The sequence below is a fragment of the Phyllopteryx taeniolatus genome, chromosome 19 (assembly GCF_024500385.1).
Source record: "Phyllopteryx taeniolatus isolate TA_2022b chromosome 19, UOR_Ptae_1.2, whole genome shotgun sequence".
NCBI lineage: Eukaryota > Metazoa > Chordata > Actinopteri > Syngnathiformes > Syngnathidae > Phyllopteryx > Phyllopteryx taeniolatus.
In genome coordinates this window covers 478,827-503,894 of record NC_084520.1, presented here as the reverse complement: position 1 = coordinate 503,894, position 25,068 = coordinate 478,827, and the positions used below count along the sequence as shown (strand labels likewise).

Genomic DNA, 25,068 nt, shown 5'->3' with positions numbered 1-25,068 from the left:
TTGTGTAGCCACAGCTGCCGTGGTGCAGTATGACGCAAGCCTACGGCCCTTCTGATCACCAACAACCGTGCAACCGCATTCATTCGTAGGCGGTGTGAATGAAGCGTCTCGGCCAGGGACACAACACCCACACGACGTACCAAAAACCTTCCGCTTTCAGGGCGTACACTTACCCTCCGTGCCATGCCGCCCCGCCCGCCTTTTCAGATTTGTAATTGGATTTGGATTTTTTTGTTTGTTACAGTACCAAGTTCCGTGGGGAAAAAGCAAAAACAGGAAATGTTGCTCACTTGTGCTATAGTCACGGGTTTACTCCGTAAACAAATACAGTACAGTTCTGCCTCTGCTTAACAATACGCTCTCGGCGGTATGTCAAACTCATTTGAAATGGCATTTCAAAATATAATGTACCGTACATGTTTACAGAGGCTATTTTAAGCAAAACAATCAATAAATGCTTTATTGTTCTTCTCTAAAAGTTTGTCACCACCTTGCAACGGTAAGAAAAGGCGGGTCCGAAGGCGACAACAGTGGAGAACCACTGTTTCAGAGTGCCAACGAAACTCCAAATGAGTGAGCATGCTGTCGGGTGACGAATGGAAAACCTCCCATCTGGGCAAAAAAATACTTGGCGCGGTGTGGCCATCTACCTCGACCGGTTAGAGAGACAGGGTAGAGTCTACGCGGGGCAGTCCAAAAGTCATGAGCCCAATTGAAGTTGAACTACTAATACTTTTCCTTCCTCCCCCCAAAATTCTCACAGTTTGTAGTTTAAAGTTTGAAGCCTGACCTCTTTCTGTCAGCCATTTTCGAAATGACCTCATTGTTACATGCACGTCGGCAGCAGAGAGCTGTGAATGAATTTCTTGCTTTGGAAAGGTTGCAAGATGTGCATGAGGAAGCTGCCACAGGATCAAAGGTGAAGACCAAGAGCCTGCTTGGAGCGACCTCTGTGAAGTCTTCAGTTCCTTTGGCTGGACAACCATATCACATCCCGCCGTCAGATTATCACCTCTTTTGGCCTTTCAAAGCAGCCATTAGAGGTCATAACTTCTCCGGTGATGGTTAAAAACGCAGCTTACTGAATTTGACAAGGCTGGCGTTTATGCACGCCCTTGTTCATCGCGATGAACCATCGATTTCTGTTTGTATATTGCTATTCTATTGCAATTCATAAAACTAGAGGGAAATTGGGCTCGTTGCTTTTTGACCGCCCCTCGTGGAAGGGAGCGAGAGAGACACTGATGATATGTGGATGGGGGAAGGGACGAGAGAACAGCATACATCTGCGGTGTCAATAGTAGCATGATGATATGCAAGCGTGATGGGATTCCATCAATAGCGGAAATGCTAACGCTTCTACCACAACAGTGAAGAGAAATAGAGAGAGAGAGAGAGATTAGATACTCGTGCGTATATGACTTTTTCCATGTGGTGTTCCCCTGTCGACAGGCCGCCATCAACCAAGCGAAACATCAACATCTGGCTGTACAGCGAGCGGAGAGGAGGCGAGCCAGAAGAGCCTGACTGATCCAGAACCGGCTCCGAGCGCTCCCTCTGCGCAGCCCATTGAGGCAGACGGCCTGTACGCTTGATGTCCTCATTCCTAAAAAATCCGCGAGTCCATATTCACTCCTACATTTTTCCAGAGTAATCCTGTATTTGCGTCTCCTCCAGTGCTGTGCCAGAGGCCGTGGTGCTGCCGAGCATATTCAAAGGCTCCCAAACGGCTGCAGAGACCCAGAGACTCCCTTTGAACTTGGACTTTCCCATGTGGAACAAACTCGCACCCCCACAGGCCACACTTGAGGACTTGGACGTCAACTGCCAGAGACCCTCCACTGTCAGTACTGTTTCAATATATTTATTGACATGTACTACGGTAGAAACCACTAATGTGCTGCACTGAGACAATAGCTTTTATAAACACTATATAATTAGTGCAGTCTCATAGTGTATTCTAATCAACACAACAAACACGCCACACGTGACTGCAGATTTAGGATCAGAAATCTAAAGCTATCCGTCCCTGCGAGTTGTACGCTCCGAGATCCGAGTGACACCAATTGTCATCCGTGTGCCAGTGTCGTCACCCTTGAGCTCATTCACTGCCGTTGACGGCTTTAGAAGTCAAAGATCCACGTTTACTGGGAGGGCTGTCAGTGGATGAGTTAAGCAACGGCTATCTGAACACAAACAGTGCAGCAACACACGTAGATAGATACTATAACAACACTCACAGGCATATATTCTTTATCCTCTGCAGAGAACGACTATTATTACTGCCGTACTGAGAAGACTGGGTCTCCAGTACAGTATATCCGTATGTCTGTCTTATACTGCCCCGCGGGTTCTCCGCCGCAACAGCCTGCGCGTCTCAATGGACACGTCGAGATTGCACAGAACGCTTCTGTTTCCGGTCCCAGCGGGCTGGCTTAACGGCGGGAGAGCTCAAAGAACGGAATTACGTTTACTGAAAAGATTTGTTCTTTTGAACGAAACGTTGGCGAACGAAACAACACTATCTCAGGAATCCTACTTACAATACGGGTTTATCGCAACAGTTCACACTCTCACGCACCAAGTCCGCTCTGATGCAGATACGGTCGTAGGGTGCTGCTCGACACAGGCAGAACTATTTTTACGGGGTTCAAAATCTCCTCTCATTGAGGAGCTACGCAACGGCAGTTTGGTCTGGCCGCCGACAATAACTCCGACCCCCACGGTGGACGAACGGCGAAGGACAAAGCGGAAGCGGGGCAAGCGTGTGTGTGTATATGCACGCCACCACAGCCGGTCCGTGTGAAAAATGCCGACTCCTAACCGGTCCGCGGGTCAAAGAAGGTTGGGGAACACTGCATTAAAGGAGAAAGTGGGACAAACTTTCAGCTTCATTATTTGGAGTTCTATTGACTTAATTGCGGTAGTTCCACCAAGCTCACAATGTCAACGAAGCGTTGAAGGTTGAGCTCTCAAATAGATGGTGCCGTTCTCCTCCAGGTGGTGATAACCGAAGACCACAGGGACATGAAAGCCATCGGCGAATGGGGGGAGCTACTGGTCAACTCCTTCCTTTGCCACTGGAGAGACGGCGCGGATCCGGGCCGACCCACGCAGGTCGTGTGGTGCAATCAGAGCGGCGAGAGCGGGCAGCCGTACGACTTCGAGCTGACCTTCGGGCCGACGGCGGCAGAGGTGGTATATGTGGAGGTGAAGTCCACCAAGAAGAAAGAAAGGTCGTTCGTCGTCCTCTCGGCCAACGAGTTGGACTTCGCGCTGACGAGGAAAGAACGCTACCACATCTTCCGAGTGTACAGTGCGGGCGATGCTCAGAACGTGCGCCTGTGTCGCATCCGGAACCTGGCGCAGCATCTTCACACCAAGACGCTGGAACTCTTTCTCCTCGTGTAGTGGGCAATACTATCATTAGCCTTTGTAACTTTACTCTTACTGCACTGATTCCAACTTCAAACATGCACTTTTATTATATGTATTCCATATAGCTGCTGTTCGCTAAATAGTCATGTTCCTTGTTCTTGAGAAAACACTTTTTCCCCCACATATTTTTAATGTACAACTTGAATGAAATGTCGCTTGTGCACATATTGATGTTTGAAGCCACTTCTGATCTCGCCTACCTTTTCAATCTGTATACCTTTTTAGATTAAATCCTTTCCACGTTACTACATTTGTCTCCTGCCTTTTCCGAAGCGTGCGCCACGCACGCGCAGGGTGACGAGAGTCTAACGGACGGATGAAGTGATTTTCGTTGCGTCTCAAGCCAAGTGGAACCAGAGCTGACTGGTTCCTTGTAGATGCTCATCTTCTGCGGTAATTGCACTGCCACGGAGAACAAGGCGGACTGGACATGCCCGTCGTGCTCAAAGGGGTTCCTGCACTCGTCTTTGACCTATTCGACATCTCCCTTCATCCACCTCATCTCTCCAAAACACACGCGAGGAGCTGTGGTGGTGATGCGCACACAGGAAATGGCCTGCTGAGTCTCCTCTTTTTCTATGATGATTATTATTCTTATTATTATTATCCGATGCAATACCATGGCAACAGTAGTTTTTTAAGTTAAAGTTAGGGTGTGGCTCGAAATGCCTTGAAAACTGCTATTTAAGTGGTATGCATAATTTTTATAAAATGAAACTGCGTGCACGATTGGCAGCATGGAAAGCCTTTTTACGTGGTTGCATTCGAGGATATATAATAACGATCCATAATTACATACTATTCCGATGTAATATATGGCGGTAGAAGAATGTGTGAGAACTCAAGTTTGTTGATATAGCATTTTCCATACATTAAAATGCAACACAAGTGCTTTTCAGGGATAAAAACAGACAAAATAGCAAGAATTATAGAAAAAGCCCACTCCTCCCAAGCCCACATAAACGCAACACACACACGAGCACAGCCACGCGCGCGCAGCAACTATTGATTAATAGCGTAGCGACACGGCGGGGCACTGAGGGTCGAGGTGAGGAGAGACAACCTGTGGGAGCCATCCATACCGATGGCCACAGAGACCACCGTGACCCGGGTAGACCGGGATGGACTCTCATTGAGCATTCTGCGCTGTACTCCTGTCAGGACGGCCACTCGTCGGAACAGAAATTGGTCTAACCTTGAAATTAGGAACATTTTTGAAATCCTTTTCCAGCTTTAAACAAGTCAACAATTCTTTCTCGTAAAAAAACGCACAATGCAGGGATAAACTCATTCAAAATAGTACCTGAAGTCAATTGAAGAGCAATCCATTTCCACAACTCTTTTGTCCTCTTTATGAAAGCCTGATACAATTCTGCTGTCCATTGGGCACCAGGGCCTTCAGTGGAGACTTACCTCGAAACGCCGCTACTTCTTACTTTTCAATTGAATTTGCTCATTAGGGGGAGTTTCAATTTACTCTCTCTCTCTCTCTCTCTCTCTCTCTATATATATATACATATATATATATATATTTTTTTTTATATATATATATATATACATACATATACATACATATATATATATATATAAATAAATATATATATATATGTGTATATATATATATATATGAAAAATATATATAAATATATGTATATATAAATATATATATATTTATTTATATATATTTATTTATATATATATATATATATTTATATATATATATATATTTAGATATTTATATATATATATTTAGATATTTATATATATATTTAGATATATATTATATAGCCTCGGTGGGTGCGTGCAAACAGAATATTGGCTCACAGCTGCCTGCTGTCACTACGCGCTCTGATTGGCTGTTTTGTTTCCCAGCGTGCTCAGTTGTAAAATAACAATTACAATTGAATGAAAGGCATGAGATGGGGCCAGGGAGGGTTGGTTTTTCCGAGGATAAACGACGAACGATGCTTTAACCGTGTGACAAAGTCGGTGTTTGGAACCCGCAATCTGTCAAATCCATTTCCATGGAGCGAATGTTAGAATTGAGCTCGTGACGATTCTCAGCAAATGTGTCAATAATAAAAAGCGACTCGAGCGTTGCGGCGCTTTTCAGTCGCAAGAACCGAGTCAGATTTACAGGCGGTCGGTCGGTTATTCTGTACGGAGACAGCGAGCCGCCGCGGCATCCCCGCGGAGCTTCGCTGCCATTCGCGAGCGCTCGGGCGAGGGGGCGGGGCTCCCCGCCTCCTTCCACCAATCCGGCGGCTCTGTCGTCGCCTCTCCTGCCTGCCTGCCTTCTGCTGCCCTCCTGGAGGACAATAGGACACCGCAGAAGCCGGCGGAGGAGGCTGCTGCGGCTGTTCGCGGTCGCTCGACGTTTCGCTCGGACGCACAGCAGGGCCGTCGTGGGCGTCCGTTCCACGGTGAGCATCCGACACGCTTCCTGCGTCCTCGCTAAGCTTTACAGGAGCATTTGTCATTACTGCGTGGGGGCTTTGTTGCATTTGAGCGGACGAACGCGCAAAAGATGTCGCCCTCTTCTGTCATTCATATCAACGCTCCATCCCCCCGAATGTGCGCGCGCGCGCGCGCGTGCGTCATTCGGCTCCGCTTCCTCCGAGTCGGTGTCGGTGTCGGTGCAGTCTGAGGACACGCCGCAGGTGGGGAGCGTTCCGAGAGAAGAAAGTCCGCCGCAATTGCCGCAAGGCGAAAAGCAACCTTCCGTGGTGTAAAACAAAAAAAATTAATAATAATAATCATCTTTTTATGATTTTTCAAAAATAAAATTGAAAATACCGATTACATCAATTGAAACTCTTCTGATTTGAAAACATAATTATTCAATCAACGGTATTGTCCTTTTTCGTTCAGAATTGTAAGTTCAAAATCGAAAAGGAAAACACGGATACAAATAAAGGATCTCCGAACAATGTCGTTCGGTCTTTTGGTTTTTAGCATTTTTTTTTTTTAAATCAGACAAACGCCGTTTGAGAAAACTACACATTTGAAATACAACCGTTGTTATATCGGATTGTCTTTTTGGGCCACGAAACAAAAGGCTCACCTTTGGGCGCGCGGGCCAATTCAAACGATTGATTGAATGTTTTTCACGTGTCGCAGCCGATCAAAGCGGGATCGGGCAGGGCCGCGATCGAATAGGAAATATCGCGCGGCGATGAGTCGCAGATCGTACAGTAGGACGCAAAGCCAAAAAGCCGAGTGACACCGGCGGGCATCTCGGCTGGCGGCGCTCGCTTTCGTTCTTAAAATAAGGCCAGATGCCATCACGGCCGTTCGCGTGTGCGCAGATGACCGTGCGTCGATGTTCGTTATTTGCATGATTTGGCAACGTACGCGCGAAGACCGACTGCACAAGGACAGTCGTCGCCGGGAAAAAACCCACTCCGGAACTATCGCGTCTTTACCGCCTCAGATCTAGCGTATGTTACATATAAAGCATCTGTAATCCAGCAAGTTTGTAGCGCAATGTCGTCTCACCACTCGGGATTCCTAAACGTGGTTATTCATAAAGGCCTCGTATTATGAAAGTGCGTAGTTAACTTAGATAGTCAACGGACAAATATCCAGCTTCAAGAAAATAGCAGCGCTAAGCTAACAATACCGAGCTAGCATTAGCGCTGCAACGTTCCGCCGTTAGCCACGGCTGCTACGTTGTTACTATAGCACGAAATGTTCTTGGTTTAAAGTTGTACTTTTGGGAAAACAAAACACAATCAATCAAAACAGAAATAAAAATGCCAAAGAGGTGATAAACGGACGCGGCGAGCAGAAATGTTGCTCATCGCGGAATCTTTCGGAGAGGTCGGTTGCTCTGTTTGGGTTTGGGTTTGGGTTTGGGTTTGTTCGTTGTTTTTTTTGAAAACTCTCCCTTCAAATGTTAGTTTAGTCACACAGTTGGATGATATTTGAGTCAATGATACATAGAAAGTGTGAAATGTTCTTATACCGTGACTGACTTTTCTTCTGATCAAATCAAATCCTTCCCATCAGCATCTTTGATGGCGTGGAAAACTCGCCTTGTTCAAACAGAGATACGCAAGGACTTGCACCATTATTACGACAGCTTTCGTTTGATTTTTCTGCGACTGGACTCTTCTTCTTCTTCTTCTTCTTGTTTTTTCACGGTTAATCCTATTTTCGGTGCGAAGTCCGCCTCTCCAGCAGGCGCGTCACGTGGTCGCCGTCGCCGAGCGCGGCCGACGGACGGCCGACGGCCCGTTCTCGGCCGCCGGTCGCACGGGACGAGCCGAACTTCGGGCGGGCGAAAAACTCCGCCTCTGCTCGGACTCGTAACGCGACATACGGGCCTTGTTTCGACGTGCAAATGAACGAATGACCTGCAAAAAAAAAAAAAGAAAAGAGGCGGAGTTGGAGCCTCGCTGCTCCTTGCGGTCGCGATCTTCTCTCGTCTGCCTCGGAGGCTTCTGACAACCTGGAGTTTGTGTTGTCGCGGGCGAGGGGATTCATAGTCTGTGCGGGTAGCTTTCGCGTACAGCTGAATATCGAGGCTCCCGCCCTCGGAATGCGTCCGCTCGAGTTGGACCGATGCTGCCGTCTGCAAACAATCCCACTTTGCGGGCTGCCGTCGGCCGGGTTCGGTTCGTCTTCTTCCGTGCGCAGCCCGTGTTGGCCACGACGGGGGAGGCCGCTCGCGCCGAATATTTGCCGATGGAAAGATTTGTTCAAATGAAAGGGATTCATTGGACATGAACGCACACACCAGCACACGCGCAGCAGCATGCTTCCTGCAATGCTGCGGTAAGCCCTTCCAGAAACAAATGGCCGCCTCTCTTTTTCCAACTCCCTGCTTTCCCTCCTGCGGATGTGCGCCTTTATTACACACACGTCACGTCACGTCACGTCACGCCTCACGTCATAGAAATGCAGACCGAGCGAGATTCTCCCCACATGGTAGGCAGAATCAGCCCCGCCGGTGTCACGCGCTCTTCCCGTGTCCATCCATCGCACTCCCGCAACGGAAGGCCGAGCGAGGCCTCGGGAAGGTGCCGCAAGGTACTTACGCCGGTGGGCTTTTCCGCTAAGCCGTTAGCGTACCGTGCAATTTCCGGCCGCTCCGCCAGTGTCAGCGCGTATTATTGGAAAGGATAAGAGACGTTGAATGCGCGTGCGGCGCGGCGGGGGACGTACGCTGACGACTCGTGTGCCGACAGGATGAATGTCGAGGGCCTATTTAGAGTGAGAAGCTGTTCGCCGGTGCTTCGGGTTACGCAAGACACGTTCGACGTGTACGCTCGCGCGTGTTCTAGCATTTCGTGCGCGCGCATGCATGTGTACGAGGTGCATCGGGATTTGTCACGTTTGGCAAACAAAGATCTTTGGCATTTCAAAGATCTTCAGCTAATTAGCGTCCAAATGTTTGCTGACCTTCGATGTACGAGCGGAACGCAGAACTTCGGGCTTGTTCAGATTTCAATCCCACGGAATCTAATGGAACGCCCGAAACGCTGTAGAAATAAAGCCTCATCACACCTTTATTAACGCTACATGCAAGTGTAAAAATAATAGAACTACTGTTCTTGGTAATATTACAAACATTGAAAGTCTCTCCAGTCTTCTTCTTACTGAGAAGTGCGGAATGCAAATGTGCCTCAAGCAGCCCCAAGATTGTAAAATAGCCTCACGACTCTATGAGTCCGATCTTCAAACAATCGAACGCTATAAACATTCATGTTGGTGCTGATGCGAGTCCTCTTAGCGTGTCCTAAAAAGCCAAAGAAAAAGAAAACCGACGTGACCCGTGACAGGGGTCGGAAAGTCGAAAGCCCCAAAATGTGGGGCCGAAAACCAGATTGTAGGACTCCTGACACGAGCTCACTGCCAGACGCTCGATTTCAGTCAGGAGCCCATCAAGCCCCGGTATACATAATTCATAATTGGCCTGACAGAAATGTGAGACAAAAAGACACAACATTGCCGGCGTGTTGCAATGGAATCGGAGGTTCGCCGTTTCAGAAGTTAAATGGCAAGAGGGAAGAAGCTGTCGGAATGTCTGCTAGTTCGAGTTTGCGTTGTTGGGTAGCGCCTACCTGAGGGCAGGAGCCGGAAGAGCCGGTGACCGGGATGCGCAGGGTCCCAGAGGATTTTGCTTAGTTCTGGCAGCGCGCAAGTCCTCGAGGGTGGGTGGGGGGGGGGCACCGACAATCCTTTCAGCGGTTTTGATTGTCCGTCGCAGTCGGCGTTTGTCCTTTTTTGTAGCAGCGCCAAACCGGACTGCGATGGAAGAACACACGATCGATCGGACGACCGCTGTGTAGAACCGCCTCAGCGGCTCCCGTGGAAGGCCGTGCTTTCTCAGAAGCCTATAATCACAATCGCAATCATCTATAATCAATGTATTACAGATCTAGTCCCATGCTATTAAAAAGTAACCTGGACTTGGTTTTGGCCCGATTTAATACAATCGTTAAATTGTGACCATCGAAGAAAACAATCGATTGATTCTAAGCTTTGTATACACCACCAAATGCTTCAGTTCAACGAGACATGAAACAAAAATATACATGATTTACTGTCTGAAGTTCACTCTATTGTGTGAAGAAGCAGACAATTTATTTGTCATTTGCTCACGACGAACAACAATGCAGATAACAAGCAGCGGCTCACTCACCCTCCAGTGTTCCACCGGTTTGTGAAGAGCTTGCGGACACCCTGTTTGACTGCAACGAAAAGCAGCATAAGAAATATTGTCGCAGAGAGTGTTGACTTACAGGCAAATCAACAATGGTCCCAATATTGAGCCCTGAGGTGCACCCTTCTTCGCAGGAAGGACAGAGGAGGATGCACAATCAATTTGGACAATTATCAATTATCTTCCAGACAATCTATCTACGGCATGCTCAAACAGGAAATCCAGAGCCCACGTGTCAGGATTTCATGTTCCGCTCTATCAATCGCATTGGACAATTCAGTGCTTTTTGTAGTCCAACAACCCATAATTGGAATTTGCATTCATTGCAATGTGGAGGATTTGAGTTACAAGCAGATGAAACTTGTCAGGTACCATTGTACTCGAACCTTTATTGCAATTATCGGTGATCGGCCGACGTCAAATCACTCACAAAGGTTTTTACTGTCACGCTAAACAAACGGTCCAATGAGAACATCTCAACACAAAGCCGCTTTGTCTCTCCAGTCACGCCGACGGTTTGCTGCCGCCGCGCTCGTCCCTCCTCGACCCTCCCCCCGATCTTCGGCATGAATTCTTCTCCGCTGGTGTCACGAGCTAACATGGACATCCTGGATGAGCTGCAGCTGATCACGGCCCAGAACCTGGAGAAGGTGGAGGTCAACAAGTATTTCGAAGTGATCAGAGAGCTGGGAAAGGGCACCTATGGCAAGGTGGACCTGGTCAGCCACAAGATCAGAGGTGAGGAACCCACTCCAAGCCATTTTTTCCCCCCCAAATGATATGAAAATGAGCCATTTCCTTTACGTGGACGAGTGAATTTAGTTTCGTAAATGAGCCTTTTTGTCAAAGCGGCCTGTTGGACCCCAGCGCAACGTGCAAGTCTACGAAAAGAAGCATCCTCATTCTCCTTGTTTGTCTGTCTTGCCCGAAAGGTACCAAAATGGCGCTGAAGTTCTTGAAGAAGAAGACGACCAAGCTGAAGTCGTTCCTGCGGGAGTACAGCATCTCGCTCTACTTGTCTCCCTGCCCTTTCATCATCAACATGTTCGGCATCGCGTTCGAGACGGACGAGCACTACATGTTCGCGCAGGAGTACGCGCTGGCGGGGGACCTCTTCGACATCATTCCCCCGCAGGTACACAAAACGCCAGCGGGGCCTTCAAATAAACTTGCCACAAAATGCACATTTCACATTTGAAAAGCAAATGATCACGGCATTCATTATTCTTGCTCTTATTTCTTAAACAACACACATGCCGACACGATCCTGAGTTGCACGTCGTTGCAAGGTCCGATCGACTGCGAAATCGAGTCCAAAGTGACAGGTGACATTTTGTGATTTATGTTTTGAACCATCTTTAAGTGATATCACAGCAAGCAATTTCAAATACACAATTCAAATCATTAAGATCATTTTTATTCTGATATGCACATGGTATTAGCAACGCTCATTGGGCCTTGCTTTACAATAGTTTGTTTTTGCCATTTTAAGAGTAAATAGTAATCACTACTTTGGGTATAATTCAATTAAAGGTGAATACGCCCCCCGTGGTGTTATGTTTTGCGAGTTGAACAACAGTTGATAGAACTTTCGTTAATAGTGAAAGGTAACACGCGGCAATATGTTGTTCAATCCCGGCGCCGCCCGTGTGGAGTTTGCAAGTTCTCCCCGCGTCCCCCAAAACATGCGCGGCAAGTTCATTGGAGGCTCGAAATTGCCCGTGTGAGCGAAAATGGCCGTTTGTTTGTACGTGCTGTGCGACTGGCTGGGGGCCGGTTCGGGGTGGATCCCGCCCCTCGCCCGAAGCGCTATGGAAAATGAAGGAATCATGATTTCTAATGATTTCAAGGCAAGTACAGCAACGCCTTGTTTATCGCGCGTCCCAGCAATAGACCAATATGGCAATTATTTACGGCACATTTATATGACATGTCAACATTTCAATGTCAACATGTGAGGTGCAGGCGCAACGATCTATCGACTTGTCCACTTGAGGAGGCCATATTCATACACGCTGCCTTTAAAATGCAGGTGTGCAGGTGTGCTCTGCTCGAGTGACATGAAAGTCATCCCGTGCTGATTTACTGGCTAAAGCGTTCGGCAGTGTGCCTCGCAGTGTCGGCGGCGCTCGGCATCAGGGTGCTCCCTAACGCTTGATTTTATCGGGAGGTTATAGAAAAGCAAGCTAAATGTTGCTCTTTACTTGCATTTGTTCCATGTTGTTGTTGCGGCGGTGGCGTGCGTGCCTGTCATGCACGCTGCATTGCTAAGCAACTCGCTAATTTGCCTAGTTCAACTATTTGTCAGCCTGTGTGAGTGAAAATGGCTGCTGCCAAACAAATTCTCGTCAGATAGCGAGCAATGCTAACTGAACTGAAGATGCGCAGGTGAGACCGGACGGGCTAGTCCGTCCTCACTCCGATGCTCCGAAGTCTCGGCGACGCCCTCGGACTAAAACACGATTGTTTCGGAGAGGCGAGGATTCCGTCCGACGCCAGCGGCGGGCTTGTATTGAGTCGAATACAATCGGTGACGACGGCGCTTGTTCGAGCAGGCTGGACACCTCGCCTGCTGTTCTGGGGTTGGCGCAGGGGCTAACATTGTCACGTGTGTTCTGTTTTGTCGATTCGTGATTTCAATGCCGAAGTCGGCAACCGAGGGGAGCGCCGGAGGACAGGAACATTCTTCCTCCGTGTAGCTCGACCGAGACGACGCTGTAAGATGTTTCCCTTCTTCTCTTCGCTGCTTTAGGTTGGTCTTCCCGAAGCAGTGGCAAAGCGCTGCGTGCACCAAGTAGCCATCGCTTTGGATTACCTGCACTGCAAGAAGCTGGTCCACAGGGACATCAAGCCAGAAAACATCCTTATTTTTGACCGGGAGTGCCGCAAAGTCAAGCTGTCCGATTTCGGCATGACCCGTCGCGCCGGATCACCCGTGAAACGAGTGAGTAATAAGAGAAGCCCCCCGGCCGGGCAAGATGCTCCTCGGATCGGGAACATCTCTTTTCTCCACTTGAAGATGTTCCTCTTCCTCGGGCTAATCGTCGAATTCACGCCGACGCTCGTCCCTTTTGTTCGTCATTGCAGGTCAGCGGCACCATCCCGTACACGGCCCCCGAGCTGTGCGACGCGTCCCGCCACGAGGGTTTCTGCGTGGACTACAGCACGGATGTGTGGGCCTTCGGCGTGCTGCTCTTCTGCATGTTGACCGGCAACTTCCCGTGGGAGAAGGCGCTGGCCTCCGACTCCTTCTACCAGGAGTTCGTCCGCTGGCAGAGGAGGAGGACGAACGCGGTGCCTTCCCAGTGGAGACGCTTCACCGAGCAGGCCCTGCGCATGTTCCGCCGCCTGCTCTCGGTAGAGCAGGAGCGCCGCTGCTCCGTCAAAGAGGTCTTCGGATACTTCAGCCACTCGTGGATGCCGGACGGGGAGAACGACAAGAACGGCAACGGCAACGGGGCGAGCGGCGCCGGCGAGAGGGTCAGCGGCGGGGGTAATGTGCGAGGGGAGGCCGACGACAATATGTGCTCATCTTCATCCGGGGAGGAAGACGAGGAACTCCTCGTGGAGCGGATGAAGCAGCAGACTCTGTCCCCCTTGTCCCCCTTGCGCCCCCTCCCGCCGGCGGCGGCTACGGATCGAGCGAGCGGCGGCGCGACCAAGGGCGCCGCGACGGAAGCGGGCGGGGGTCACCGTTTCGTGTCCGTGTCCACCGACAGCTCGATGTCGTCGACGAACAGCTACGAGCGGATGCCGCGGGAGAACGGCTCGCCGGGAGGCCGCGTGCTCGTGGCCACGCCCATCGAGATTTGCGTCTGAGCGCCTCGCCGACACTCTCGACGTTCAATCTCGTCTCGCCGTCGTGCTCTTCTTCTCCCGCTCATCCGACCGCGTACGGTCCGTATGCATGCACGGAAGAACCGGACGCTAAACGCCGCCGCCGTCGTCGTCGGAATTGTGACGGACGAGCTCCGCAAAGTACGACAGAAGACCGAAAACGGCGTTCCCCAAGCAATATTTCCAATAAAAAAAAAAAAAAGGAAGTCAGGATGGAGCGTGACGTCTTCAGGCTCTTGAAACTCCCGGAAAAAGCTTGAATTGTGTTGTACAGTCCCAAGACAAAGTTGAAAGAGGAAATCTTTTCAAATATGTCACGCGTCGCTCTGTTTCAGGAACTGTTGGTTTTGGTTTTGGTTTTGGTTTTTTGCCACCACATTCGAGCGGTGATTTTCAGTCAGAATATTCGGGCTCTCATTCAACCCATTCTTGGTTACAGTCGAATTCTGCACTTTGAACACCTCTATTTCACACTATGTTATACTCGCTCTCGTGTTCCCCCCAAAACATACATTTTGATTTATGTTCAACTCTGCTCCCCCCACTCCACCCCTCCCCAAAAAATACATGCATGATGAGTAGCTCAGCAACTTTACGCACACAAAATGTTGTCGTAGAATCTTTTGACGTAGCACAAATTTCGCATTCCGTCCAAGAGGGACTGTCATATGATCTCGTGAGATGTTTTAGGGCTAAAACAAAAAACAAAACAAAAAAAGATCAATATTAGTTTCTATTCCGTGTGTTTGTATTCATGTCTTGTATTCACATCACCGCTTTCAGGAACCGGGAAGAAGAAGAAGAAGAAAAAAACCAAAAGAGCCGCACATGACGAAACCGCTCACGAGGGTCGGGAATGAAATGATTTTGGAAGCTTCCCAAAGGTCACTTTCGAGGGAAGACAGGGCAGCGAGTGGCGCGGGAGTCGTTTTTCAACAGCAACCAAAGCCAAAGCGGACCCCGCGTTTGGAGGGGAGCCTTTTGCGGCTCCGTCCGGGAATCTGCATGAAACTCTGCGTGTTCGGCCACGACGCCCATCGTACAAACAAGCGACGCGGTCGCGTCGTCGACGACCCGCTCGGATTATCGTCGCCTTCGTCATCCCGGCCGCTCCCGGATCGGCCGGCGAGTGCGCGAAAACGTCCGTCTCGTGACGACCTCTGACCTCGTCGGACAAAAGAAGGGACGCGGACGCTGCGGAAGCGCCGTTTCCCCCCATCGTGCAGCCGCGGCACGAAGGGGAGCGCGACCTCATCGTCCTCATCGTCGGGACCGCGATCCGCCGTCGCGAGCCTCACGTTTGCGAAAATCAACAGCGACGGCATCTTCAAGCGGAACCGACGTTTCTCGATTCACGGCACACAATTCGCCAACCCAAAAGCGGATCGACTGCACCGTGTGGCATTTACTGCCAATTCAATGACGGGTTCCGTCTGCCATGTTGGCATAGATCACAGGTGTCAAACTCAAGGCCCCGGGGCCGGAGCCAGCCCCCCACATGAGCAAAGAAAGTGCGCCGACTTTATTTTTCATTTTGGCAAAACACAATACAAAATGCCACATTTTCTTCACCATTAACATACACGAAGAGCATTTCTTCCACCAAATCCCTTTTTGAACATGAATTCAAAATAGCCGTATACTCCAATATTTGCGTGCCGCAGATTTTCGTGACTAGCGATTTCAAATTCCATTTGGCAATTATACACTTAGATGTGTTTTTTCTATTATGAAATATTGTTTTTATTTGGGAGGAGCCGAATTCAAATGAAATATAAACATTTAAACAAACAAAAAAAAAGCCAGTCGGCGGCCCGTAGTGTGAGCGTGTATACCGCGAACCACCATGACACACGTTGTCACAATTCTAGATGGTACCGAGTCTTGAATGAATGCAACATGCGGGATTCGGAGATGTGGGAGTTGGCCGGACGAGTGAGTAAGCCAGAGTATCGACACCAAAATATGAATATTCCAAATAAGTAGTACTGCATAGTCCATAATTCATATAAACTCCTTGGTGGAGGCGGAAAAAAAAAACGCATTCCTGGATTTGCACTTGTTGAAAGTAAGTCTCGTGCCTCCAACCAAAGACTTTTTTTGGTGATCCTACTCAAAAGAGTCCCGAACGACACCAGAGGAAATGATGGCTCGGGGCGGCCTCGCTGCATTCATCACACCGGAACATCATCGTGAGCAGGAAGTGAACATCGTTCGACTGGTTTCTTTGAGAGCGCGCGACATGATGAGATAGATGTTGGTTGTTGTTTTTTTAACTTATTAAAAGTACAGAAACTTAACGGCGGGAGATGATTGCCACCAAACTGGAAATAAAAGAGCCCACCTGTTTGCCTCTGGCCGTGCTCTCGTTTTCGTCATCCCGTCGTTCTCATCACGCGTCGTAGCTGCGCTTCGGAAACTTCTTTGTGTCCGGTGGCATATTTCCCAGCATTATCATTTTCGGGACTTTTTGTGAGCAGATGGACAAAAGCTCTCTGACTCGGTCGGTTCTGCCTCTGCAATACAATTGTCTTCCTGTTATATCGGATTTCGTCAATAAAATTGAGAATTCTTGTTGAAATCATCTATTTTATGCTTTGATTTCTTAGCTTCATTCTGAAAGGGACACTCGGTTTATTTATTAAAGATTTATGAAAAAAGAAAAACTGGACTATCACACAGCCATAAGTATTCGGACCCTTTGCTCAGTAATAATTAGAAGCCCCCTTTTTGAGCTAATCCAGCCATGAGTCTTTTGGGGAATGTTTTTCCCACCTGGATTTGGGGATCCTCTGCCATTCCTCCTTGCAGATCCTCTCCAGTTCTGTCAGGTTGGATGGTGAACGTTGGTGAGCAGCCATTTTCAGGTCTCTCCAGAGATGCTCAATTGGGTTTTAGTCAGGGCTCTGGCCGGGCCATTCAAGAACAATCACGGAGATGTTCTGAAGCCACTCCTTCGTTATTTTAGCTGTGCGCTTCGGGTCATTGTCTTGTTGGAAGGTGAACCTTCGGTCCAGTCTCAAGTCCTGAGCGCTCTGGAGAAGGTTTTCGTCCAAGATATCCCTGTACTTGGCCGCCACCGCCATGCTTCACTATTGGGACTGTATTGGACAGGGGATGAGCAGTGCCACACTGCTTTTCTCCACACATGCCACAATTTCTATCTTGGTCTCATCAGACCCGAGAATCTTATTTCTCACCATCTGGGTGTTTTATTTTTATTTTTTGCACACTCCATGCGGGCTTTCACGTGTCTTTGCACTGAGGAGAGGCTTCCTTCCGTCAGGCCACTCTGCCATAAAGCCCCGACTGGTGATGGTTGACTTTCTAGAACTTTCTCCCATCGCCCGACTGCATCTCTGGAGCTCAGCCACAAGTGATCTTTGGGTTCTTCTTTACCCCTCTCACACCAAGGCTCTTCTCCCCCGATTGCTCAGTTTGCTCTCGGGAGGGTTCTGGTGGTCCCGAACGTCTTCCATTTCAGGATTATGGAGGCCACTGTGCTCTTACGAACCTAAAGTGCAGCAGAAATTTTTTTCTAACCATGGCCAGATCTGTGCCTTGCCACAATTCTGTCTCTTGAGCTCTTCAGGCAGTTCCTCTGACCTCATGATTCTCATTTGCTCTGACATGCACTGTGAGCTGTAAGGTCTTCTACAGACAGGGGTGTGGCTTTCCTAATCCAGTCCAATCAGTATCATCAAACACAGCTGGACTCCACTGAAGGTGTGGAACCATCTCAAGGATGATCAGAAGAAATGGACAGCACCCGCTGTTCAATATATGTGAGTGTCACAGCAAAGGGTCTGAATACTTGTGGCTGTGTGATATTTCAGTTTTTCTTTTTGAAGAAATCTGCAAAAATGTCAACAATTATGTTTTTTCTGTCAATATGGGGTGCTGTGGTGTACATTACTGAGGAAAAAACTTAAGAACTTGAATAACTTTAGCAAATGGCCGCAATATAACAAAGAGTGACAAATTGAAGGGGGTCTGAATACTTTCTGTACCCACTGTATGTGTCCTGCGATTGGCTGGCGACCAGTTCAGGGTGTACCCCGCCACTCGCCCCGAGTCAGTTGGGATAGGCTCGAGCAGGCCCGCGACCCTAGTGGGGATAAGCGGAAGGGAAAATGGATGGATGGATATTTCATATGACCTTCAAGCTTACCTTTCCTTAAGAGCGTCTCCACTCGTCTGAGTGAGTGTGACGGTGGTCATCCGGCACGGAAAACGCAGTTTTCAGATTCCCACGTGTAGGAAGGCCCTCCCTCCGTCCGCTCGGTCTCCGTCGATGACTTGAATGCAAGTCATTTTTATAAGAACCCAACAGTCTGTGGTCCGATCCGACCCTGCAGAAGTCCCTCATCTGTCAGCAAGATACTAAAAAAAAAAACCCAGCTTATTATTACAGTGTTTAAATAATACCAGTGGCTGGCTCTCAAATTCTACGACGCTCTCAAAAACACTGCCGCTAGCGTATGGAGGGAGGACCTTCCCGCACGTGGGATTTTGTCTGTTCAACTTGTCTCAAAAATAAATGCGCGTGCCCGCTGATCAACAAACGCAGCTTGAACGATTCACGAGCAAAATTGAAGATTTACAAATGATAAGTCATGAGAAATGCACACACATTAAAAACCACGCGGATATATTGGTGGATTTGAAAAACACACATGCAAATCATTTTGAGACATATTTTCTCTCTGAAAATAAAAAAGCACACCAACGAGGTGACAAAGGCTAATATTTGGATGGGACAATGATAACAAAATAAATGTAATATTCATCTTCAATGCCTTACCCCTAATAATTCAGGTGCCCAGTACCCTCTAAGTGAATAAACGCCCCTCACCATATATGAAGGAATGTGATGTCATGCACTTAGTTAATTGGCAAATTATTTGATTACCAATTAATACTAATATTAATGTTAATCTCTAGTTACTGGTGATCTTTTCGCCAGGAATGTTCCCGATTTCCATTGCTTTTACACATCTTTATTTAGATTCTTCATCTTACAGGACAATTTGGAGAAAACAATCTTTTCTTTTTGTGTGCGCGCGCAAAGCATCCTGGTGATTTATGGCATAATCTCGAACATTCGATCACCTACTGTATATATTTAGTGCACGTGCGTACCTGAATTAAAATGTAATCCACATAACCACTAAAAGTATATGTGTTGACGTTTTCTTGTTTCCAATCAAAATCTACCCATTTGCTGATGAAAAAACTGCACCTGCACGTCGAGATCCGCTTTGAGTTTGGCCTTAACTGTCGATTGCTTGATATTGATACATTAGTTTGATCATCATTATTATTAAGATGGGCACCGTTTTTATTCTCTCAAACTTTGCAGACTAAAAACTACCAGTACATGTTGTTTGTTATATTGTAATTTCACACTTACTATATGACTTATTATTTCCCTCACGTTCACATTTGGTGTAGTGCATACCGTACTTACGTTCCAGAAATAATTGAAAAAGAAAAAAATCCCACAAATGAAGTCTGTTTTTCAACAAAAGACACACAAATCTGTTCAATGTTCAACAAAATATTTATTTTTTTTATATACTTAAATTGTCCAATGCTACAAGAGGAGAACAGGATGGTATATAAAAAAAAAAATAATAATAATAATAAAGATGACAATGAAAAAAAAAAAGAAAAGTGGCACGCCTCGCAGTCCATTGTTCAACTCAAAGGACGATGTTGGAATGTCTGGACCAGAACTAGAGAGAGTCCATTAACCCCACAAAACTAAATCACTTCAGCCCTGAGATAAACACACACACAGGCAACATATGAGCAAGGTTTCAAATTAATTGCACATCATTCAAATCTCTATTGTACAATCCGAACAACAACAACAAAAATGACGCTTGCGCTGTCGTGTGACGCTCGGAAAGCAGTCAAAAGTTTGCAAACAGAACAGAGACGTGGCACGAATCAAAGTATTATGGGGTTGTTGGTTTTTTTCAGCGAACAACGCAAACGCAAATGTTGGCTCTCGCACAGCACAACGCTGCCCGTAGCAGATCCCATTTGTCGCTGGACTGCAAACCGAGCGTGTGCCTTTAGCACGTCCCATAAGGCTTAAGAGGTACCGCGCTGCATCTTGCAAGTCAATCAACACAACTACAGTGGATAAGAGCAGCAATTCTTACCTTTTGAAATAGGAATTCATGTAAACTTTAGCTTGTTTTTTGTTTTTTTTTACCAAATAGAGGGAGTTATTGAATCTGTAGAACAGGACTTTTAAAGATCCTGTAAACCCACTAAAAATGTCTTGTAAATTTCACACACGCCAGAGAAGCGTGTGAAGAAAATTTGCCAAGTTTGTGTGAATGTTTCGCTATCCGCCCGTGCAAGACACGCTTTTGTAGCCCTGCTGTAGTGGGAGAAATCCGTGTCAATAGCGCCGAATAGCCACGGAAGGCGCTCGGTACTTGTATAGCGGGGGAGGGCCTAATCAAGCCAGAAGCCCAAGTGCGTACTGGGACCCTCTTTTAGCCCCACCCCAAAAATCCGTACAACTGAAATGGTGGAAGAGAGTCCCCTCCAAACGCCTCGGAACGAACGGCAAGGTCAATTCCTTTGTTTTTGCTCGATACGGAAGACATTTGGGTTTCAGATCAAAAGAGACCACAAGTTCAGACTTCCAGGACGCAACAGTCTGGTGAGGTCGATGGGTCGCAGGCTACGTGCAGTTCTTGCAAGGAAGCCTTATGCCGCCAAATATTCAATGTTATTCACCAAGTTAATTGACTAATGTCTGTTCCAATACTTTTGCTCACTTGAAAAGTGGGGGGCTCTGTCCTGACTTGATGAACACGTAGATGCCGGGAAATAAAAGCTGGAATTCTCAATTTTGAAATTGGAAAATTGAAATCCAAACGTCAAAAACAAAAGGGACTGACCTCGCCGTTCGTTCCAATACTTTTGGAGGGGACTGTATCGCAACAATTCAGTCCGAAATTCTTTTTTCTGCGCTGATCTTAAAACATACTGAATGCATTTAGAAACAAAACACAACCCCGACTTGAGGTCTATAACGTTTCCCTCCATTGGATTCACAATCAATGACAACACAAAACAAGAAGCCTCGTCACACTCCCAAAGTGCTTTGAGCCGGATAAAAAAAGAAATAAAATCTCAAGACAACATTCTCGTAACTGCGTGTCCGAGTGGCCGATTCTGATGATGTCATGCCTGTGTCAGATTATCGATTTCAACTGAATGACAAGGAAGCAATTGATGGAACGCGTGAAGCAACCATGGATTGAAATGAGCGAACCTCCACATGACTTCACTGGCTGCTGTCATCAATTCTTCTTTCAGGATGGACACAACTGGAAAGCAGCATAATATTTGAGAGCCAATGCCATTTTTCAAATAGGCCACATTTTACTTCCGATTTCCCTCTGAGGGTCATTATGACAGTGAAACCACCAAACATCTTTTATGGCCTCCTCATATTGGCAATCCCAATTCCAATGAAGTTCCATCCCTTTCCTGAGCCGCTTCTCCTCCCGCGGGTCGCGGGCTGCTGGGGCCGCAGGAGGCGGGGTACACCCTCAACCGGTTGCCGGCCAATCGCAGGGCACATAGGAACAAACAACCATTCGCACTCACATTCGCACCTACGGGCAATTTAGAGTCTTCAATCGACCTCGCACGCATGTTTCTGGGACGTGGGAGGAAAGCGGAGCGCCCGGAGAAAAGCCACGCAGGCACGGGGAGAACATGCAAAGTCCACACAGGCGGGGCCGGGGATTTGAACCCTGGTCCCCAGAACTGTGAGGCAGATGTGCTAACCCTAACAGTCTGAAGTGTTCCTGAGCCCACGCGGCGATATCCTTTACACACTGATGTCGGTTTTTGAGGGATCGAAGGTCACGGGCATTCGATGTCGGTTTTCGGCCTTGCCGCTTCCATGCAGTGATTTCTCCAGATTCTCTCAACCTTTTGATGATATTATGGACCGTAGATGACGAAATCCCCAAATTCCGTGCAATTTTACGTTGAGGAACATTGCCCTTAAACTGTTGGACTATTTTCTCACACACTTGTTGACAAAGAGGCGAACCTCGCCCCATCTTTGCTTGTGAATGACTGAGCAATTCAGGGAAGCAATCATGGCCCCCAGCTGTTCCCAATGAGCCTGTTCACCTGTGGGATGTTCCAAACACGTGTTTGATGAGCATTCCTCAACTTTTTTGCCACCTGTCCCAGCTTTGTTGGAACGTGTTGCAGCCATCAAATTCTAAGTTCATGATTATTTGCTAAAAACAATATCTTGTCTTTGTTGTGTATTCAATGAAATATAGTTTGAACATGATTTGCAAATCATTGTATTCTGTTTTGATTTATGTTTAACACAACGTCCCGACTTCATTGGAATTGGGCTTGTAGTTTTGAAATCAGAAGAGAAGGACAACAGTTAGTCAAGTTACTTCAAAAAGGGGTTTGGTACCAAAAAAAATGCACTCTCTCAACATAATTGTCTATTATATATGACATTTTGGTACAGATTTTAGAAAGAATCATGATTTGCTTTCACGGGCCACATAAAATGATGCGGCGGGCCGGATCTGGCCCCCGGGGCCTTGAGTTGGACACCCGCGGCCTACATTTTCACCATGATTTCTGATCATAGAAAATGCGTTTTTGGGGGGGGGGGCAGAAGCCAGTGTATATACTTGCGAATGGCGTCACTTGAAGCATGCAGTGGTAAATGTGGCCTGAGAGGCGCTCGTTCCTTGCCAAAGAGAAGAAGATGGAAGAGGGAGGGAGGGTGCGTGTGCAACTCGTGCTGCAGACGCCGCAAAAAGTGCTTCCGACCGTACACGTGGGGAGGAGGGTACATTCAAAGCAAATTCCTGGGACCGCTTCCCTCTACAAATGTCAACCGGAACATAGTTCTGTAGTTTTACAAAAAATTCAATGCATATATTTCTTCGAACTAAAGGAACCTCATGTGGCTCCGCTCTTCAGCGTTACATCTGCCGCAGCGTCTTAGTTAAATGATTAACTGGCTTTACCAATAACTTAAAAACACTCCCGACAAAAGCAGCGAAATGAATAAATACAACCCAATATAATCAAATATTTACAACATTGTTTTTTGGGTGAATTAAATATCTTGATTGTTGTGTGAGAAAAGAAAACAATCCATATCAATAATTTCTGAGAGTCTACCAGAAAGGAGGAGTTAAGGTTTATGGGTGCAAGCTGTCCATAACAAGGATGCCGGTCCGCACAGTCCACAGGGCGAGCCGGCCCCCGCGCCATTCGGCGGGCCAAATGTCTGCATGGGAGAACAGGGAAACAATGACAAACGTGAGAAACCGGTCGAGTCGAGTCGAGTCGAGTCGAGTCGCGCGTCGTGATAATCGACTTCTGATCCTCGTCGGCCAAGGCCCAATTTTCAGGTGCCTCCAAAAGAGGAACCTGATTGATTATCCCGCGTGTGTGTTTGAGGCAACTGTATTTCCAACATGCTGTTGGAAAAAACATTTTTCTTCGTCAAAATCTGATCCTTATTTTTCAGTTCTGTTTGAATACCAAGTGATTGCAGGCTATCTGCAAGACACAAACAAAGCCAATCAAAGGGATGTGTCTCGCCTCTACCTTTTTGTGTGCGCTGACAAAACGTAACGCGTTGCTCTAAATTCCCGCTGCTAGTGTGATTTTTTTTTTGGAACAAACTGAAGAAGTGTGAGAGGTGGAAAAAAAGAAATTCAAAAAACGATTTGGGAACGACGTCGTCGTCTACTAAAATTGACTAAAACAAAAAGTTACGTTTTTGTGCTCAAGGGCTACATTGGATTATGAAAATGGACAGATGGGCCAGGTCATTTGGACATTTGGTCAAAAGTGGTGAAATTGAAAAAAATATATTTACTCTAATAATTCAATGTGTTCTTTAAAAATATTGTTTTATTTTATTTACAGTAAAACAATCAGATAAATGAATAACCACCCCCAAAAATTAATAAATGAACAATTTTAACCAATGAAATTATTCATTCCCATTTTAAATTTTGTAATTTCTAGTTATTTTAATGGTTATTATTGAAGAAATTATTGAATTGTTAAAGTTTCAAATGTACTGTTTATGCAGAATTATTTTGGTAATATGAACTTATTTTATTGAAAATCTATTTACCCATGATTTAATTAGACAAATAAATAAAACCTAAATAATGGTGAATAAAAATGTAAAATCTTTTTTTTTTAATTACAAAACAATGTATGCTCATTTTAAAACTACTTATTTATAGTTACTGTAATTTCTCGTGTATAATGCGCACCCCCAAAGTTGACCTCAAGATTCTGCAAAACCCGTCAACCTATGTATAATGCATTTTTACAATGCATGATTTTGCTTTTACCCATATGATCAAAACGGTATCATCTGTATTTTGTTGGTTTTTTCAAATTATTCTCAAGTTAAGCACTTTATTTGAACACATAATACTTACTTTTGATTTACTTGCTCTTACTTTGAAATTCACAGCCCTACTTTAATTTCATAAGTGAGAAAACACACAACTGTGCTCATATGTTTGATTACCCAGGCAGAATTTGTAAGATGTGTACAATTCTTCAAAGAAAACATGAAGGACCAGGGGAAACACATTTAATTTTATTTGAGTGGGATTCAAATTAAACTGTCGTCAAGTATTTCAGAAAAGCATTATCAGTAAACAAAAACATAACCATAAAGAAATGAATGACGGTTGTTGTCATCAGTCGTATTTTTTAAAAATAAATAAAAATACAAAAATACCAAAAAAAACAATATTTCATATTCTGCCTGGGTATGTAAACTTATGAGCACAATTATACATCTATACAGTCATATGTACCCCTGTTCTATTGGAATGAATGTGTTTCATAACCTGTGGAGCTTTTTCACAACCTCTAGATGGCGGCATACATTTATCAAATGTGAAAGTCTTTTTCATTTTCTCATATACCTACGTGTAATGCGCACTATTGGCAATTTCTTTGGGGAAAGGAAATGTGCAATATACACGAGAAATTATGGTAAGCTAAATTAACCATTTATGAAAAAAACAAAATGTATGTATTGAATCATATGAATATTA

The 25,068-nt window shown here is 46.5% G+C and overlaps 3 protein-coding genes across 17 annotated transcripts in view; 2 read left to right on the top strand and 1 right to left on the bottom strand.

The window, feature by feature from the left end:
• The window catches only part of wu:fj29h11 (uncharacterized), a 64,333-nt gene extending 60,650 nt beyond the window's left edge, over positions 1-3,683 (top strand). For all 6 annotated transcript variants that reach the window (XM_061756344.1, XM_061756343.1, XM_061756342.1 and 3 more), the window contains 3 exons: positions 1,453-1,585; positions 1,678-1,843; positions 3,001-3,683. In XM_061756344.1, the coding sequence (XP_061612328.1) occupies positions 1,453-1,585; positions 1,678-1,843; positions 3,001-3,411 (710 nt within the window). In that variant the 3' untranslated portion in view covers positions 3,412-3,683. The remainder of the gene's footprint in view (positions 1-1,452; positions 1,586-1,677; positions 1,844-3,000) is intronic.
• Positions 1-25,068, bottom strand: part of si:dkey-94l16.4 (transcription factor 20) — a 59,333-nt gene that overhangs the window by 23,422 nt on the left and 10,843 nt on the right. For 3 of the 8 annotated variants that reach the window (XM_061756365.1, XM_061756367.1, XM_061756366.1), the window contains one exon: positions 19,490-23,261. Coding sequence is in view for 5 of the 8 variants with exons in the window: in XM_061756366.1 (XP_061612350.1) it covers position 23,261 (1 nt within the window). In the remaining 3 variants the exon portion in view is untranslated. Of the gene's footprint in view, positions 1-16,289; positions 16,462-17,955; positions 18,054-18,116; positions 18,329-19,489; positions 23,262-25,068 lie in introns of those variants that run through there. The other 5 variants (XM_061756363.1, XM_061756362.1, XM_061756360.1 and 2 more) reach the window with 4 other exon arrangements.
• Positions 5,737-16,526, top strand: bsk146 (brain specific kinase 146). 3 transcript variants are annotated; one of them, XM_061756371.1, is made up of 5 exons: positions 5,737-5,861; positions 10,613-10,846; positions 11,041-11,243; positions 12,861-13,052; positions 13,196-16,526. In XM_061756371.1, the coding sequence occupies exons 2-5, from the start codon at positions 10,675-10,677 to the stop codon at positions 13,925-13,927; spliced, it is 1,299 nt and encodes a 432-aa protein (XP_061612355.1). In that variant the 5' UTR covers positions 5,737-5,861; positions 10,613-10,674; the 3' UTR covers positions 13,928-16,526. The 3 variants fall into 3 exon arrangements, with proteins under 3 accessions (XP_061612355.1, XP_061612354.1, XP_061612356.1); XM_061756370.1 differs by lacking the exon at positions 5,737-5,861 and adding an exon at positions 7,577-8,217; XM_061756372.1 differs by lacking the exon at positions 5,737-5,861 and adding an exon at positions 8,346-8,472.